We start from the raw sequence: 17,364 nt of genomic DNA on the forward strand, positions 1-17,364 counted from the left end.
ATGATGATTCGTACAGCTCTAGTATTAACACGGTGTTTGCACTGAAGTGCCCAGAGAAAATTCAGTCAAGTTGCAATCCAACCAGTGCTATTTAAAATGGGACTGTCCCCTTCCTTGTTTGTGGCGTGATAACTCTGTGTATACAGCCCAAAACTGCATTTTTTTGTCACAACATTACCTTTCAAGCTCACATTTAATTTGCTTTAATCATTATCAGTTATTTTTGTCCTCTCACTGAATATGAAATTCAATGGGAATTGCATGCTGGCAAGGTTGTTTTGCCTTTTGTGTTGACTTGGAGGCCTTGTATAGATTATCTCCCAAAAAAGATTCAGTCTATTAAAGTAAAATGTAATTTACACAAAGGATTACCGCATAACAAAATATTCAGATGTTCTGTTATATGCCATTTTTCATGTTATATGCCAGTTATTGTTTTCATTAAAGAAAATAATTCTTGGCAGCACTAAGTTCCCCAGCACTCCTCAACAGGTTATAAAAATACTTTGTTGTATGATTTTTCAGGACTTAAGCTGATAACTTGTAAAAAGCTATGTTTGGGCTAATGGTGGTATTCACAGTTAGTGGGGAGTTTTAATGGTAGGAGCAGCTTCAGTACCTAATTTTTTATGGATATTTTAAATCTGTACATATGACAGACTGTAGCAGCTTGACAATTCCAGTAAAAATGATCTAAGCATATCACACAAATACTGAAATCCTGGCTGCAGCCTGTACTACATACCCTCACTGGGAATGTAGTAATGACTTAATCACATGTGGGGATCTAATGCTGAAGATAATTAGGCTTCTCTTACATGAGGAGAAAAAAATTTAGTCACTGGGGGTTTAGAAGTTTTCTGCACTGCAGTTAACACCCTGCAAAACTGGCATTAAAATATGAAAGCCATACTAGCTAACATTTATAATTTTTGTATTTCCATTCTTAAAGTAAAACAAAAGTGTCTTAAAGTAAAACATTCACAGCCAGATATATACTGTACTTAAAAACAGCAGTTGCTGACCTATCATAACCGTACTGATCCAAAAAGCAAACTGCAGCGCTAGACACAGATAGTAAGATTTAAAAGCTGGTTAATGAAATAAAGTTGAAATTATAAAGTGTGTGCAGGTCTGGCTGTATATATACCCACACACACATGCAGTTCACACTTACATACATTGGTCATCCAAAAGTCAGCATTTACCAGCAATTACCACATCAAAGCATCTGAGATACTACAGTGAATTCATATTTTAAGTTAAGCAGAATACTGCTGTGTCTCAGATACAATAATCAGGTAATTATTGGTAAATACTGTTTTTTAGGGTGACAGCTGTATATGTGATATGTTTTATTACTGATAGTATGTACCACATATATGGAGGTGGTATCTCTGTGATTAATTGCATTCATCATGCACCTTTACCTGCCACTCTTTTCACTAATCCCTGTATTTCAGGACTATTTCTATTACTAGAAACCTTTGAGCAGCTTCAAGCAGCCACCATTTTTTAACTCAGTCTGCCACATAAATGTTTTCTTCTTTCCCTCACACAGGTAGAATTGCCACTCTATCCCATGCTAAATTACACTTGTGATAGGCCCACGCTGAACAGTCCTGGAAGGCTGGACCAGTGACAAGTTTAAGATTTGATGTCTTACCACCCTTCAGGGCTACAAATCATTGTAAAGGGGAGATTCCCAATAGGGCCAAGCACTTTCTTCTAGCCATGAAAGATTCAGAGACACTTGTCTGGAAATGAAAATCATGATATTTTGATGTATAAAATATTATTTTAGGTCATTTACATTTGTATTGTGGGCCCTGCAGAGAGGACACTAGCTCCACAATGAGCTATCCCAAAAAGGAGTTGGGCTGGGGGCTTGAATGGTGGAGAAAAGCTGGCAACGTCCAGTTGGTTGCCTGCACTGATAGAGGTGCTGGGACATCCTCCATCTCCCTTTAGAGAGAGAGAGAGGTTCTGAAATAAACAGCTTTAACCCCTGAAAAAGATTCAAGCCAAAGGATTTCTGAAGATGCAGAGGGGGAAGGTGGAAAGTGTCATATTGTGGTTCTGAATTGGTTTGTCTGTTTATAGCAGCTTCATTGCAAAGACTCAAACATGCCACAGTATGTAGATCCATCTTACCTTGTTTCATGCAAAGTAAGGTTTTATGTGAATTGGGCAGCTGTGAAGCACAGTCTATTTTAAATTAATTATTTAACCTGCAGCTTGTCAGACATTCTGGTTCACATTCTTGGCCATCGTAGATGCAAAGGTTAAATGTAAGGTGTCGTATACACTACATTAAATTAGTCAGGTTTCTTTCTTTGGTCTCTTCAGACCCCATTTTCAAAGGAGAGTGCAACACATGTACCTGCAAAAATGTCCAGATACTGCAAGAACCTGCGAGCAAACTAGACTATATTATTAGTAATAATAATACTTTGTACTTCTATACCACGTTCCATCTGGGAGTCTCCAAAGTACTTTGCAAAGCACTGTACCCAATGACTGGAATGTAACGCCAATATTTAAAAAGGGCTCTAGAGGTGATCCTGGCAATTACAGACTGGTAAGTCTAATGTCATTACCGGGAAAATTAGTTGAAACAATAGTAAAGAATAAAATTGTCAGACACATAGAAGAACATAAACTGTTGGACAAAAGTCAACATGGTTTCTGTAAAGGGAAATCATGTCTTACTAATCTATTAGAGTTCTTTGAAGGGGTCAACAAACATGTGGACAAGGGGGATCCAGTGGACATAGTGTACTTAGATTTCCAGAAAGCCTCTGACAAGATCCCTCACCAAAGGCTCTTACGTAAATTAAGTTGTCATGGGATAAGAGGGAAGATCCTTTCATGGATTGAGAACTGGTTAAAAGACAGGGAACAAAGGGTAGGAATAAATGGTACATTTTCGGAATGGAGAGGGTTAACCAGTGGTGTTCCCCAAGGGTCAGTCCTAGGACCCATCCTATTCAACTTATTCATAAATGATGTGGAGAAAGGGGTAAACAGTGAGGTGGCAAAGTTTGCAGATGATACTAAACTGCTCAAGATAATTAAGACCAAAACAGACTGTGAAGAACTTCAAAAAGATCTCACAAAACTAAGTGATTGGGCAACAAAATGGCAAATGAAATTTAATGTGGATAAATGTAAAGTAATGCATATTGGAAATAATAACCCCAACTGTACATACAATATAATGGGGGCTAATTTAGCTACAACTAATCAGGAAAAAGATCTTGAAGTCATCGTGGATAGTTCTCTGAAGACGTCCATGCAGTGTGCAGCGGCAGTCAAAAAAGCAAACAGGATGTTAGGAATCATTAAAAAAGGGATAGAGAACAAGATGGAGAATATCTTATTGCCCTTATATAAATCCATGGTACGCCCACATCTTGAATACTGCGTACAGATGTGGTCTCCTCATCTCAAAAAAGATATACTGGCATTAGAAAAGGTTCAGAAAAGGGCAACTAAAATGATTAGGGGTTTGAAACGGGTCCCATATGAAGAGAGATTAAAGAGGCTAGGACTTTTCAGCTTGGAAAAGAGGAGATTAAGGGGGGATATGATAGAGGTATATAAAATCATGAGTGGTGTGGAGAAAGTGAATAAGGAAATGCTATTTACTTGTTCCCATAATATAAGAACTAGGGGCCACCAAATGAAATGAATGCGCAGCAGATTTAAAACAAAAGGAAGTTCTTCTTCACCCAGTGTACGGTCAACCTGTGGATCTCCTTGCCTGAGGAGGTTGTGAAGGCTAGGACTATAAAAGGGTTTAAAAGAGGACTAGATAAATTAATGGAAGTTAAGTCCAATAATGGCTATTAGCCAGGATGGGTAAGGAATGGTGCCCATAGCCTCTGTTTGTCAGAGGGTGGAGATGGATGGCAGGAGAGAGATCACTTGATCATTACCTGTTAGGTTCACTCCCTCTGGGGCACCTGGCATTGGCCACTGTCGATAGACAGGATAGTGGGCTGGATGGACCTTTGGTCTGTCCCAGTATGGCCATTCTTATGTTCTTATGTTGTGTTCTGTTCTTAAATATTAATTAATAGGCTCACAACCATCATTTTCATTTTTGAGTTAAGAAAGCTAAGGCACAGAGAGGCTAACATCCAAATGTTAAAAAAATGGCCTCTAAGTTTGGATATTTCCTTTTATGGGTGTCCATCTTTAAAGAACTAGATCTGAATTTCAGAGGTGCTGAAAATGAAGTGAATGGGATCTTCAGGTGTTCACTAGCTCTGAAAACCAGACTGTAAGTTTGTTGAACCCTCAAAAAACTAAGGCACCCATAATAAGAGGGCCTTTTGAAAAGCTGGATTTTACATGACTTGCCCAAGGTCAAACCGCAGGTTAGTGGCAGAATTGGGGCAAGAAGCTAGACCTCCTTAGTTGCAGTTTTCAGATCAAACACCTAGACCATACTCCCTTCCAATTAATCTGCCCAGACACAGTTGCCTATTTTGCTTGCCAAATGCCTTTTAATATGTACAGCAAGGATATCTGAAGCCACAATAGAGAACAGAGTATTTTTGTGGCCCACTTGGAAATGTAACCCTTAATGTTTGGATATGTTCATTGCAAAAGACACAAACTCAGTCTTTTTTCTATCTTAGTAAGTGCGATGAAACTTAAATGAAATGAAAGAGGCTATGTGTGATCTGAAGAACACACTTCGTGATCTACCAGTGTCAGAAATGAAAAATAGTCACCTGGTGCATTTCCTCCTTTTTTGTTGGGAGTTATGGAATGCAACTGAGTAATCTCATTGATAATATGTATCTTATTCCACATGTTCAATATGAGAAAAATAATAAATTAATCAGTTACAGTGATTGAAGTAAATCAGAAGATTAGTGTGAATGTATTATAGAACTGTAAGCATCCAAAAAGGTACATGAGATTGATTTGGGTGTTTGTAACTGTGTTTCAGAGGTTCTGCCAGGATGCAAAAGATCTACAATACTGTGATGTCTCTTACTGCTTTCAGCTGACAAATGAAACTGTCAAAGCTTTTGCCTTTAACTGCCACCAACTTACATCCCTCAACATAGCTGGTTGCCACAAGGTAGGTACAAGAGCTGGGAAGGGTAGTTCTAGAAATTCTATTACATAAAATGAAATAATGTATCATTGAGACATTTGACTTGCTGATGTCCACATTTTGCAACCATCCTATAGCTTATTCTTCAACATTAAAAAAATTAACTATGTTATATATAATAATCACCAATAATTAAAACCAGTGAACTAACAGTGACCTTTGGAATATTGATCTGGTCACAAACTTTCAAATGCACCTAAATGATTTAGGAGCCATGGTCCCATTGATTTTCCATACGAATTAAGCTCCCAAGTGCCCAAGTCACATTTGTAAATGGGACATAGGCACCTAAGTCACTTAAACATTTTGAAAAATGTACGTATAGTTAGTATATTATTATCTGTGTGTGCATATGTTACTTGTGAGGAAATTCTGTGCCAAAACATTTTCAATTATGCACACAATATTTTAAAATTCTGCAAAATTCTGCAAATTTTATTTGTCAATAAATAAGTGTGGCTCAAGCTTGGCAGTGGGGAGCACAGGCCACTGGCTGCATTGAGGTGGGAGATCACCCTGAAGCCCACACCTCCCCCGATACAGAGACTCGGCAGTGAGGCTGCACCTGACCCTAACACAATGCAAGGGCTGGGCCTGCCCCAGAAATGCCCTGGGCGCTGTCCCTCAGCACCAGGTGTACCAGGTGTGGGTGGACAGGCTCATCCCAGCAGGATCCAAGTGTGAAGGGACTTAGTGTGGGGGGATCCAGGTGTGAGGTAAGAGGTTTCTGTGTGGGGCAGTCTTAGTGTGGACAGCTCAGTGGGAGATCTGGATGCACAGAGACTAACTGGGATATTCCGGGTTCAGGGACAATGGGACTCTGCAGGGGATGCAGGAAGGTGGTTGGGGCTCGGGTGGGGGGCTGGATGCTGGGTACAGGTACTGGGGGAGTGGGGCTTGATGGGTGGGGGTCCAGGTGCAGCTGGTTGGGGATCAGTGGGGTGGGGGTCTTGGTGTGGGGGGCTCATCAGAGGTCCAGGTGTAGGGGGGGTAGGGCTTGTCAGGGTGAGAGCTCGATGTGCCTGCTTAACAGGGGAGCCCCAGCTGCTGCTGAGGGGAAGCCGCATGCTGGGCTCCTGCTTCCTCCCGCAATTCCCCTATCCCCTTTTCTTCTCCATTCCCCTCCCCTCACTCCCACAGTCCCCTCCCCCTGCCCTATTCCACCTCCCTTCCTTCCCCACTGCCTCTTCCCCCCTCATCCCCCGTTCCCTCATTTTCCTCATTTCTTCCCCCCCCCATACCCAGCTCCACTGTGTGTTGCACAGGATAGAAAACTGGAAGGCTCCCAGCACGCAGAAGGGGAGCACGACTGGCACTAGGACCCAGGAGGCAGCGTTCAGCTGCAGAGTCAGTGGAGTGGAGACAGCCTCCTTCAGCTGGGCAGCTCTGCCCTTGCAGAATTGGGGGGGCAGTGGCATGTAACCCCGTGTGCCCCCCATGCCTCACCTCTGTTTGGAGGGGGGCAATCCCTCCCCCCAAAAAACTGCATCCATGGTCACCCCTGGCCCTCCCTCCATCACCACCACCCCACTCACGGCTTCCCTGGGCCTCCCTGCCATTTTCCGTAGGGCAACCCAGGAAATCTGCGGGGGAGTCGTGTTCTGCGAGCACACAGTCCCGCAGAACCCCCCCGGAGTCATAGGTGTTACAGTTGTGGGCTCCGTTGCATCTGATCCATTGACAATGGAATGTTGTGTGTTGTTACACGTACTCCGATATCGACGTTTGCTTCAGTGAAGTTGCTGAATTACTTTTGTTCTGTATTTCTAGTTATTTACACATTTTAATGAAAATTATTTCCAGTTACTAATTTGTTTAAATAAATAAAGACTCATCACTGATGTAATGCCATTCAGCCTCACCATTACCTTGTACGGTGTTGTGACAATTTTCCATATCTTTTACATAGTACCTCTTTAGTTAGACCCTAGCATCGCAATTGTCTGTTTTGCACCAACTGAACATGGGCTCCGTTTCCATTTTACTGCTAACATAAATGCCTAGGTCATTTTCATTTGTCCCAGTACTTACTTACTTAGCACATATGCTCCCTGTATCTATTCAATCACATATGCTTGCTTGCTTGAGTAATAACAATAACTATTTACTGCATTCTAGCAAATGTAAATTTTAAAAAAAGTTTGTGTCCGCAAATATTTCCCTCTGCAGAAAGAGTCCTACTTCTATGGGTGAGATTTTTAAGAGTACTCATGTTGGCCTAATTTTGCTCCCACTGAAGTCAATGGTTGATGCTGAATCCTTTTAAAAGCCACCCTCAGCCATTAGCAATTAAATGCAATGGCCAAAATGTCAGTTCCAGAGGTCTCTCACATTTCTTTCCTGCTTTTAAGTGTTCAATTAACTTTTCAATAATAATAATAATGAACAATAATGCTATACAGGGCAATCTACAGGCAAAGAGATCTTTCCATACTAAGTGAAGATAAACACTTGCATCCCACCACATTTCTCCTCTCCCCACCCTGTGTCTATATATCTTCTCCTTAAAAAGATTATGAAGTAAATCTGCTAACTGTTCACAGTCTAGAATATTTGGTCTCCAGCATCAAGAATCTTTCAGACAAATCCATCCTGGATCTTGCAAGCGCTTCTGTTGGCTTTAACCCAGTTTGAAACTCTATAAAGTCCTATCAGCTGGGGGGGGCTTTGGCAATCTTCAGCATAAATACAGTGTATCTAGCTGCCAAGTAGGAAATATTTTCCACTCAGACACTATTTAAAAATGATCAGAAAAAGACTAAAGCAAGATCTAATCTCCTGTTCTAAAAGGGACAAGTTAGTATGCCTGGCAGAGTCTTGGCCTGCAATATCAGCTATATAAAAATAACTGAATAAACAAAAAGGCCATAAAGAGAAAACATAGGAACTATAATTTAGGAAATTCACTTCCCAGTAAAAGTGTTGTGAGATGTGCTCTGGAAATTCGGACATTCCCAGAAAACGAGCACAGCTCACCACTGTAATCCTTTTCATATTGAAAAACCATAGACTTTAGTGAGAGCACAGTTGGGCTCCCTGTCATCTATATCTCCATACACACATTTCTAGGACATGTAGAGCAATCATCTTCCAAACATCGCTCATTTCACAAAAACCTCGGCATGCAGTTTGCACATAGCACAACCACACCTCCTGTGTAATTTGTGAGTTCATAAAGCCAATTCCAGAAATAATTGTTAAATAGTTTTATTTGAAGAAAGAAATAATGTAATTGTTGTGGGCAGCAAACCACATGAATGAGAGAAAATAGTGAGGGCTGAAAATGAATCCCTGATTGAATGACTAATCCAGTTAAATGATGAATTTCTAAAGATACAATTCAATGGAAAGATGACCTCTGACATGAACAGGATTGGTGTATGTGACTAAAATAGATTTCCTTGAATAGGGCCCGATCCTGCATCTATTTAGCCAAACTTCTGTTTACTTCAGTACAGAAGCAGGCCTGTTCTGAGTCTTGATGACAGGACTTGATGACAGCCCTGAGGAAAGGTGTTTTTTCCTACCCCCCCCCCCCAGATGTTCTGGTTTAACTTGGATTTAAACTTGGAGAGTGGTCAGTTTGGATGAGCTATTACCAGCAGGAGAGTGAGTTTGTGTGTGTATGGGGGTGGGGGGGATGTGAGAAAACCTGGATTTGTGCAGGAAATAGCCAGACTTGATTATCATGCATTGTGTAAAGAGTTGTCACTTTGGATGGGCTATCACCAGCAGGAGAGTGAATTTGTGTGGGGGGGTGGAGGGTGAGAAAACCTGGATTTGTGCTGGAAATGGCCCACCTGATGATCACTTTAGATAAGCTATTACCAGCAGGACAGTGGGGTGGGAGGAGGTATTGTTTCATATTCTCTGTGTATATATAAAGTCTGCTGCAGTTTCCACGGTATGCATCCGATGAAGTGAGCTGTAGCTCACGAAAGCTCATGCTCAAATAAATTGGTTAGTCTCTAAGGTGCCATAAGTCCTCCTTTTCTTTTTGTGAATACAGACTAACATGGCTGTTACTCTGAAACCTGTTATAGAACTGCATCTCTCCAGGTGGAGCTCCAGGAGGGACTGTGCGAAGGGATAGTGCACTGGCTGTCCAGCTTTGTGGGCTACTGTCAATGTGAAGGGGAGACAGTTACAATCTCGTCTCCTCCTTGCCCCTGTTAGACTCCCATGATCACAGGGACTGAGATTGTTCCTGGCCCTTGCACAGGAAGTACAAGGGTGGGGAAGGCTACTCCTCATTCCATTCCATTCGGGCCATGGATAATCTGGGCTTGATTGAATACCTATTATAGGATTTTTTTGCGTTCATCAAGTTTCCTTTAGATTTTAGGCCCCAATTAAACAAGGTACTTAGCCACATACATAACTTTAGGCATAAGTATTCCCTTTGAAGTCAATGGGGCTACTCACATATTTAAAGTTACACACACACTTAAGTACCTTGCAGAAATGAGGCCTTATATGGTGCCCAAAGCAAACTTCAGTTTGCATTACTGGTGATCAGTTCCAGATCAGACTATAGAACTGTAAAGTGACGCTGAATAGTTCTGTCTTGGACAAACTGAAAGACACCTTAGGCTATAAACAAAAGCAGTCACAAGACAACACACATTTATGATACAGTACCGAAATATGAAATAGGTGTTATTAAAATTAAAATTCTTTCTCCCTGTAGTTAACTCTAAAATGGATCAGTCTAACAGTTTAAATGGAATAATCTGAGAACAGTTAATCCTACCACACAAGATATGTTATATGCAAAATTATGGGGTTGGGAGTATTGAGCTATTTCAGACTTATGATTAGCTGAAACATCCCTACATGCTTTGGAATGTACTGGAATCATATTTGACTGACACCAAATATACTCCCAACATTTAACTGTTACTCACAGTCTTTTTCGTCTCCTATTTCGGATAGTCAGAATTCATCTGTTCCATACATTTCATGTCCTATGTGGTACTTTTCAATATAATCTTCCTGAAATGATACACTTCAAAATTTTGAGTTAGGCTGTTGTGTTTTGGTTTTTCTTTGGAATCTCCAGCAATCTTCTAACTTCTGTATGTGTATTTCTTTTGCTGGATTTACAGATGACGGATTTATGTATTCAGTATTTGTCTGGAGTCTGCCATTATCTCCACTTCTTGGATATCTCAGGCTGTGTACGTCTTACTGACAAAACACTAAAATACCTTTCGAAAGGTTGTACGCAACTCCGGATTCTTAAGATGCTGTACTGCAGAAATATTACCAAGTAAGATGTTGCTTCCTGGGCCAAACTTGAGAGATCAGTGTAAACTTTGAATGAGTACAAATATCATTGTCACCTCTAGTTTAATTAAGTGTAGGCCAAAACATGGGTTGTTTTATGAAATTGGAATTGAAATGTAAAGTGATCTATGTTACAACCTGGTCCACTCCCCCTCTGGATGGACACCAGTTTGGTGTGAGTGGCCCCAACCACTCGTGGGAAGAGCCATGTCTTTGTTCCTAGCTCTGAGGCCTCAGAAGCACACTCCCAGATCCAGACCTCATGTCTGCCACCCTTCCTTGGAACATGGGGCTCCACAACCCGGACACCTTCAACCCTGAAACCAATGATTCAGACCTCCTGAGCCTCCAGGTGTGTATACATGTTCCTTTAGAGTCCCACCTCACTGTGGGCACTCTGAGCTTCTTGATTAACACTTTCAGGGACAACATGACAGCCTAGCAAAGAATACAGGCTTAGCCAAGGAATTTCGTAACCACAGTCATTTTTATGCTGAAGAACCCACTAGAGAGTTAGTTCTTTGCTGAGTCCACCCTTAGTCTGATTTTACCCCATCTGTGACTCAGAGGTCTCATCAGCGTTTCAGGCAAGGCAGGCCTTCCTGCTTTCTCTTCAGCCTGGTCTTCTGGCTTGTGGTGGTGGATGGCCTCCCTTCTCAGATAAGCCCCCTTTTTATTCTAGTCTTTGACCCTGTTTTGCCATATGCAGGCTGGGAAATTCTAGCCCCTGTCATGCAAGCCCCACATGAAGATAACTATTGTCCCCTGAGATTGGCCAGTCATTGAGAGTCACTCAAGTTGATGGCCCTTACGACATATCTTGATAGTCCTCTTTGAGGAGTCCCACACACCCCTTAGCAAGATAGGGTCTGGAAGAGAATGACCTTATCCAAGTCAGGTTGTTTTATTTATTCAACACAGAACACAAAATGGATGACAGGATAGAGGACAGAGTATAAAAATGGAAGTAACGAAACAAAACTGAGTTCACAGTTTGGTACAGACATATCCCACTCTGTCACAATATAGTTCCACTTTTTTTTAAAACTTAATGTTGTATTTCAATACCTGTACTGGGAAGCTGACAAAAAGCTACATTCAGTTTCTAGGCAATAATCACAGCAAAATCATCATTAGAGTATACAACAATTCTTCTTCATATGGCTGATGTAGATGTAGATCAACTACTATAATTTGACATTTAGATGGTTATGCCAGATAATTGCATCTGGAGTAGCTGAGTGTATTTGCTGTGATGCATCCTTTGTATTTGTGAATTGGGCATTGAGTTGTTATATTTTCCCTGGTCTGTTCTGGGTGACCACAGTCACACACTGGAGAGTTTTTAATTTCCATTTTTGCAGCAAGTATCCGCATCTGCCATGGCGTGTGCCAATGTGGTTTAGGGTTGCAAATAAGCTTTGCAGAAGATTGAAGCCAGGGATTTTCTGTGGTGGATCTTTCACAAGGTGTTTGTTTGTGACTTCTTGTGAACTCCATTCGGCTTTCCAAGCTTCATCAGGGTTGAAGTCACAATATAACAACGATTCTACATTTATTAATCGTGATTTAGATTTTCAGCAGTGACCGTAGGAAGAATGATAGTGTTATCGTTGAATTTCATGGACTATTTTTAGGGTTCCATGCATTTCATTCACCACTTCCATAATTTCAGCTAAGGAATAATAAGCAGAGACTTGTCATACATAATATACCACTCACAAATAGCCCCAAATTCTCTTTCTCCATACTAACCAACTGTTATCATTAAGGAGCTTATTCAACCCCAATGTTTACAAAAACAGGGGCAAAGCCTGGCTGTTTTTCAAAGTGTGCGATGTCTGTTTTCTACATTTCCTAGATACGTTCACATTTCAAAGACTATTACTAGCGTTTGAGAGGATGGAGTCTGTGTAAAGTGAGATTAGTCTACAGAACAAAACAGGCTATTCCTGCACACTCTACAAATATTAAATAAATAATAGAAGAAATATGGTTTTAGTTTAAAGATGCCAGGGACATCTATAAGCCATGTGCACTTCATGCTGCTAAAAGAATTCCTCTGTTATTTATTAAACACTGCCCGGGCCTACCAGACTTCACTTAGCAGTCAGACCCAGCCATATAAACATTCAGGCACATTTCATGACACTAGGTTACATCCTTTTTACAATTTTATTTTTATTGTTAGATTTAAAAAAAAACAAACCAATCATGAAATCTTGACAGCTACAAACCCGTAGAGCTCTCTAGTAAGCAGTTACAAGCAAATAGAGGGTCCATCCTTTCCAATCTCAGATACGGTTAGAGATGACATTTGTCAGTCTAATAACATGATGCAGGTTTCTGCAAATGTTAAAATAAAAATACCCATACTTTGGAATAAATATGGCCTGCTGCATAGGGCCATATATAGAGATTAACAACCAGTTAACTAATCACATCTGAGTGCCCCAGAGAATCCCCATGTAGGCGTGACACTGGTACAGCCTGCTTCAACTACTGGACGTGAAAGAGGAGGAATAGTCCTCAGTGTATGGCAGCATAGGCAGCATAGGGATATTAGCTGTGATTCACTTAGGACTAATGCTGTTTTGTATAAAGGAAACATTCATTAATATTTTCCGTGTGTTTAGTACATATGAGTGACAGGACGAGGGGCCTGGGCCTCCCACACATTCGTGAGGCTCAAAAATCAAGGCAGCACAAAGTGATCACATAAACTGGATTAAGGATTAAGCAGAAGTCTGCAGTTTCAGAAGCAATTAAAAATATCTAACAACATACAAATCTGTTTCTAGCCACTGTACACTGCTGTTTTTCAAATGTGATGCACACAGAAGCTTATTTCTGGACTGATGCTCCTTGAGCACCAAGTTTCAGCCCACAGGGACTATGTTTGCAGGAGCTGTAGAGTCATAAAATAATACAGCTTTGCAGCTGACAAGGCTCAGAAAAGATGAGAGCTTATATAACCCAAATGCTCTTACATCATAGAGGAGGTTTGCAGTGTGCTGGGTTAGGTTCCTTCTTACCTTTCCCTTTCTCTCCCTCTCCTTGCTGCACACTCCCATTTCTTAAGGTCAAAAGCTTCGTTCTGACTGAGGAATACCAGTTGTTTTAATTGCATTAATGCTGATTATTTGTTTTCTTGCAGTGTCCTCTTACCCCTCCCCAGAGTGTTGGCTCCAAGGCTCTAGATATATAACTACAATGTAATATAATGCAGCGTTCCTTAACCCATATGTTTTTTACATGCTGACAGATAAATAATGGCCACTTCTGGCAATCTGGTCGATTTTGGCTCCAGTCACGGAGCAGCATAAGCCTCCAAAAAAGTAGTAATAGCTACTATAGTGCAATAAGACCCACTTTTTAGACATTATCCATTGAAAGCAATTTTCCATAAGCAAAGGGAAAGTAGACCTGGACAAGTGGCATTTGTACTAGATAGCTATAGCCGATCACCCACCATATACATCTGCACATGGGTTCATCTGTATCATAGGTTTGCTTGTATAAAAACACTTGTAAACTATTGTGTTCATCTTGTTAACAGGAATGTGTTAACAACTAAATGATGTAATGTTGGATCTTTAAAATCTGCTTTTGTGGTCAGAAAGGAATTCTTCCTGCTTAGCCAACCTCGTCTCTTATTGCATCAGCCACCCATTCCCTTTTCTGCTGCTAATGATACCACTCACGATTCTGCATTTGCCTGTTTCTTCCACAGCCATCTTCCCACTTCCTTCCATGTTTCCCCCCATGTATGGGATTCCTTCCCTGAGCTGGTGAAGAAACCCATTGGCCCTCTCCACATTCAAATCCTGCCTGAAGCCAAAACCTAACACAAAAACATGCACCTACATCACCATCTTATTTATTATACTTGTTTATCGTATGAGAGAATGGCTCTTTTATATGGGAGGGAAGAAATGTAAATGGTGGGCGAAAGCATAAGGATCCTGGATGTAAAGCTGGAGGTGGTTGTGAGGAATGGGGCAGGAGAGAGGGGTTACTGTATTCAACTGAAAACCAAACAAAATAATGTAATCCGCCTACCACCGCCCTGATCTCTTTGCCTGTAGGGCGTAAACATTTCCCTGTGTTTGTCCCTTTAGAGTCAATGCTCTTTTGGGCATAGATGGTTCTGCCTTCTGTGTTAAACATCTTAATATGGGGAGAGCACTCAGAGACCCCAATCATATTGGGGGCCCCATGTGCAAGGCGTTCTACAAGGAGACAGTCCCTGCTTGGGACTTCTGCCTTGCAGCGGGTGGTGGGATAGAGGCTTCTCCCCAATGGGGTGGGGGGTCTTGGGGCTTCTGCCCAGTGGGTTGGGGACAGGGGGTCTTGGGGCTTCTGCCCAGTGGGGTGCACTTGCCAGGGCTCGGGGCTTCAGCAGGAGCAGGGCTGGAGCCCTGAGCCCCGGCAGGCACCTCCTGCGAGGTTGAAGCTCCTAGCTGCGGCAGGTGCGACCCGGCTCTCAAACGTCTGAAGAACGTCATATGCAGTTCAGAGAGTCAGTAAGTTTGGCCAACCCTTCTATACAGACTAACTGTCTATACCCTGTACTGAAAAATGTAGTGGTGCATGTCATATTCCTTTCCCTCCCACCCCCCACCCTCCTTCCATAACCCCAAACCAAAGGCCATGTCCTTGGAATTTTCGCTGTGGCCAAGGAAAGGAACCATCCAGGCTAGCTCAGCATCCGCTAGAGCTGTCGCGTGACGGCACTACCCCAGGTCTGCTCCCCACTAGCAGCTGAGACTGTGACCTCCCAGTAACACCCCCAACTCATCTGGAGATGTCCAAATGACAGCATGAACCATAGAGCCACCCACTGTACTGCATGTTTCATACAGAGTGAAACAGTTACTTTGTCCTGGGACAGAATTTGAGGCTAAGACCATTATTGTATCAACTGCTGCTTCTCAAAAGGCATAGTGGGGTAGGAAATATGGTCACCCTGGGAATCTGGCCCTGAGGGTTCATATTTTTTACAAATGTTCTTGGTAGAAATTGCTTGTGCAACGGTATTCATTTTCATTTTTGTTTCAGACAAGCTGTTTTGAAATATTCAGCCAAGCTAGAGAAGCACGAATATAATGATGCCGACCCGCCTTCATGGCTTGGGTATGATCGCGGTGGAGGTGTACTCCCCCACAACAAGAAACCCAAAACGGGACCTGAAAAAGCTAAAGCCTTGTACCGGAATGAAAACAAAGAAGCTGCATAACATCTTCTGTGTTTCAAGTTTTCTTCAGCAGAGAGTGTAAAAATGAAATGGCAAGTTCCTGTTTCTAAAATAGTCATTTAATAAAGCAGATTTTCAAGTTGAATTGTGAAGAGTTTATTCCAAATCTTCTTAGCAGCAGTACTGCTGCCCACATTCACAAATACTGTGCAAAGAAATGAAATTGCTAGCTTGTTTAGTGAGCTTTCAGGTGCTAAATCAATCTAGTGAAATTTCAGATGAGTTCATCATCTTCCAGGCCTGAGCAGCATTTGTACAGCTTGCAAAGCAGTATTTATACTTTCATGATATGTAACTAATAGAGAAGCTGTGCGGTGGTCTTATTTATCGAGAGGGTCTGACTAGAGCTTGCCCCCATGAGGGGAGAAGCATCCTGAGCTCTCACAAAAATTTGGGAATTCAGCACCCCACAGAATTAGTTCATATCAAGGCCAAATATTGGTATGAGCACCCCCCCAACTGCATATGCAAATAATGTATTTGTATCTTCAAATGGTCACTTGCACATACATTGAATTAATTGCACATTCAGGCCTCTCATTCTAAAAATGTAGTTCTCCACGTTACTTAAGGCCAGATCATTAAAGCTACAGCTTGGGGCTTTTGAAAATCCTACTCGGCACCTTGATGCCTAACTACCACTGATGGGAGTTATGTGCACAGACACTTTTGAAAATCCTTCTGGACACCTAGCTGGATCTTTAGGAGGCTAAATAATTTTAAACATGAAGGGCGAGATTTTTACCTTCAGTGATATGAAATTACAGAGTTGAGAGAGCCAGTGCAATGGAAGATAGAGGGAACCAAAGAGACTGAAAAATTAGCAGAAAAATCTATGGAGTCGATCCTGCAAAACGTACCATACACTTCCGCTGCTGCATGGCGTTCCATTTAAGTCAGTGCAAATCCCTGTGGTAGTATAGGTCTGTGTGGAGCTAATTGTAAGACTGGTCCTAGAACAGTACCAATCAAGGAACAAAGCAGTGGGACTCAAAACAATAGGTGTCCCCTTTGACTAAAACAGTTAACGAACGCCTGGGCTTTGACAATTTCTTCAGGAATTTGAACCCCATCGCATGCTTTTGTTAATTTTATACACCTGCCATTTCAAACTATCAGTGTTGCTCCACCTCAACACCCCTTGTTCCCAGACAAAAAAATACATAGATTAAGGGGACACCAATGACTGATGTGGTTTTAATTAAGTGCTATGCAGGGTGATACTATGCAGGCCCTCTATTGTCACCCTGTTGTGCATCAGCAATGGCACTTACAAGGGGAAGCAGTAGACCAGGCGCTGGCTTTACAACGTATCCTGGTGATTTAGAGTGCACATGCCCACGCAGACAGAGCATCGTGAATTATGAACAGCAGTGGGGCTGAGAACTCTCCTTTTCCTTTCTCCACCGGCTGCACTCAATATGTGGTTTGATGGCCTCAGATTAAATTTCAGTTTTGAGAACCAAACTTGTGTACCTCTCGTACAAACACCACTGTTCTGTAGTCAGATAAAGGATTTTAAAATTTTAATTTACTTTATTATTTTGCATTTGTATTGTGGCAGCACATAGAGACCTCAACCAAAAGCAGAGCCCTGTTGTATTAGGTGATCAATAACCCGTAAGAACGAATCTTTGCTCCAAAGAGCTTACAGTCTAAACAGCCACCGCAGACTGTACAT

General features: G+C 41.7%; 1 protein-coding gene across 9 annotated transcripts in view; it reads left to right on the forward strand.

The window, feature by feature from the left end:
* The window catches only part of FBXL13 (F-box and leucine rich repeat protein 13), a 178,815-nt gene extending 163,065 nt beyond the window's left edge, over window positions 1-15,750 (forward strand). For 7 of the 9 annotated variants that reach the window (XM_073328536.1, XM_073328539.1, XM_073328542.1 and 4 more), the window contains 3 exons: window positions 4,967-5,101; window positions 10,246-10,409; window positions 15,488-15,750. In XM_073328536.1, the coding sequence (XP_073184637.1) occupies window positions 4,967-5,101; window positions 10,246-10,409; window positions 15,488-15,665 (477 nt within the window). In that variant the 3' untranslated portion in view covers window positions 15,666-15,750. Of the gene's footprint in view, window positions 1-4,966; window positions 5,102-10,245; window positions 10,779-15,487 lie in introns of all 9 variants that reach the window. The other 2 variants (XR_012156835.1, XM_073328544.1) reach the window with 2 other exon arrangements.
* The last annotated feature ends 1,614 nt before the right edge of the window (window positions 15,751-17,364 follow it).

The sequence above is a fragment of the Lepidochelys kempii genome, chromosome 1 (genome assembly GCF_965140265.1).
Source record: "Lepidochelys kempii isolate rLepKem1 chromosome 1, rLepKem1.hap2, whole genome shotgun sequence".
Lineage (NCBI taxonomy): Eukaryota > Metazoa > Chordata > Testudines > Cheloniidae > Lepidochelys > Lepidochelys kempii.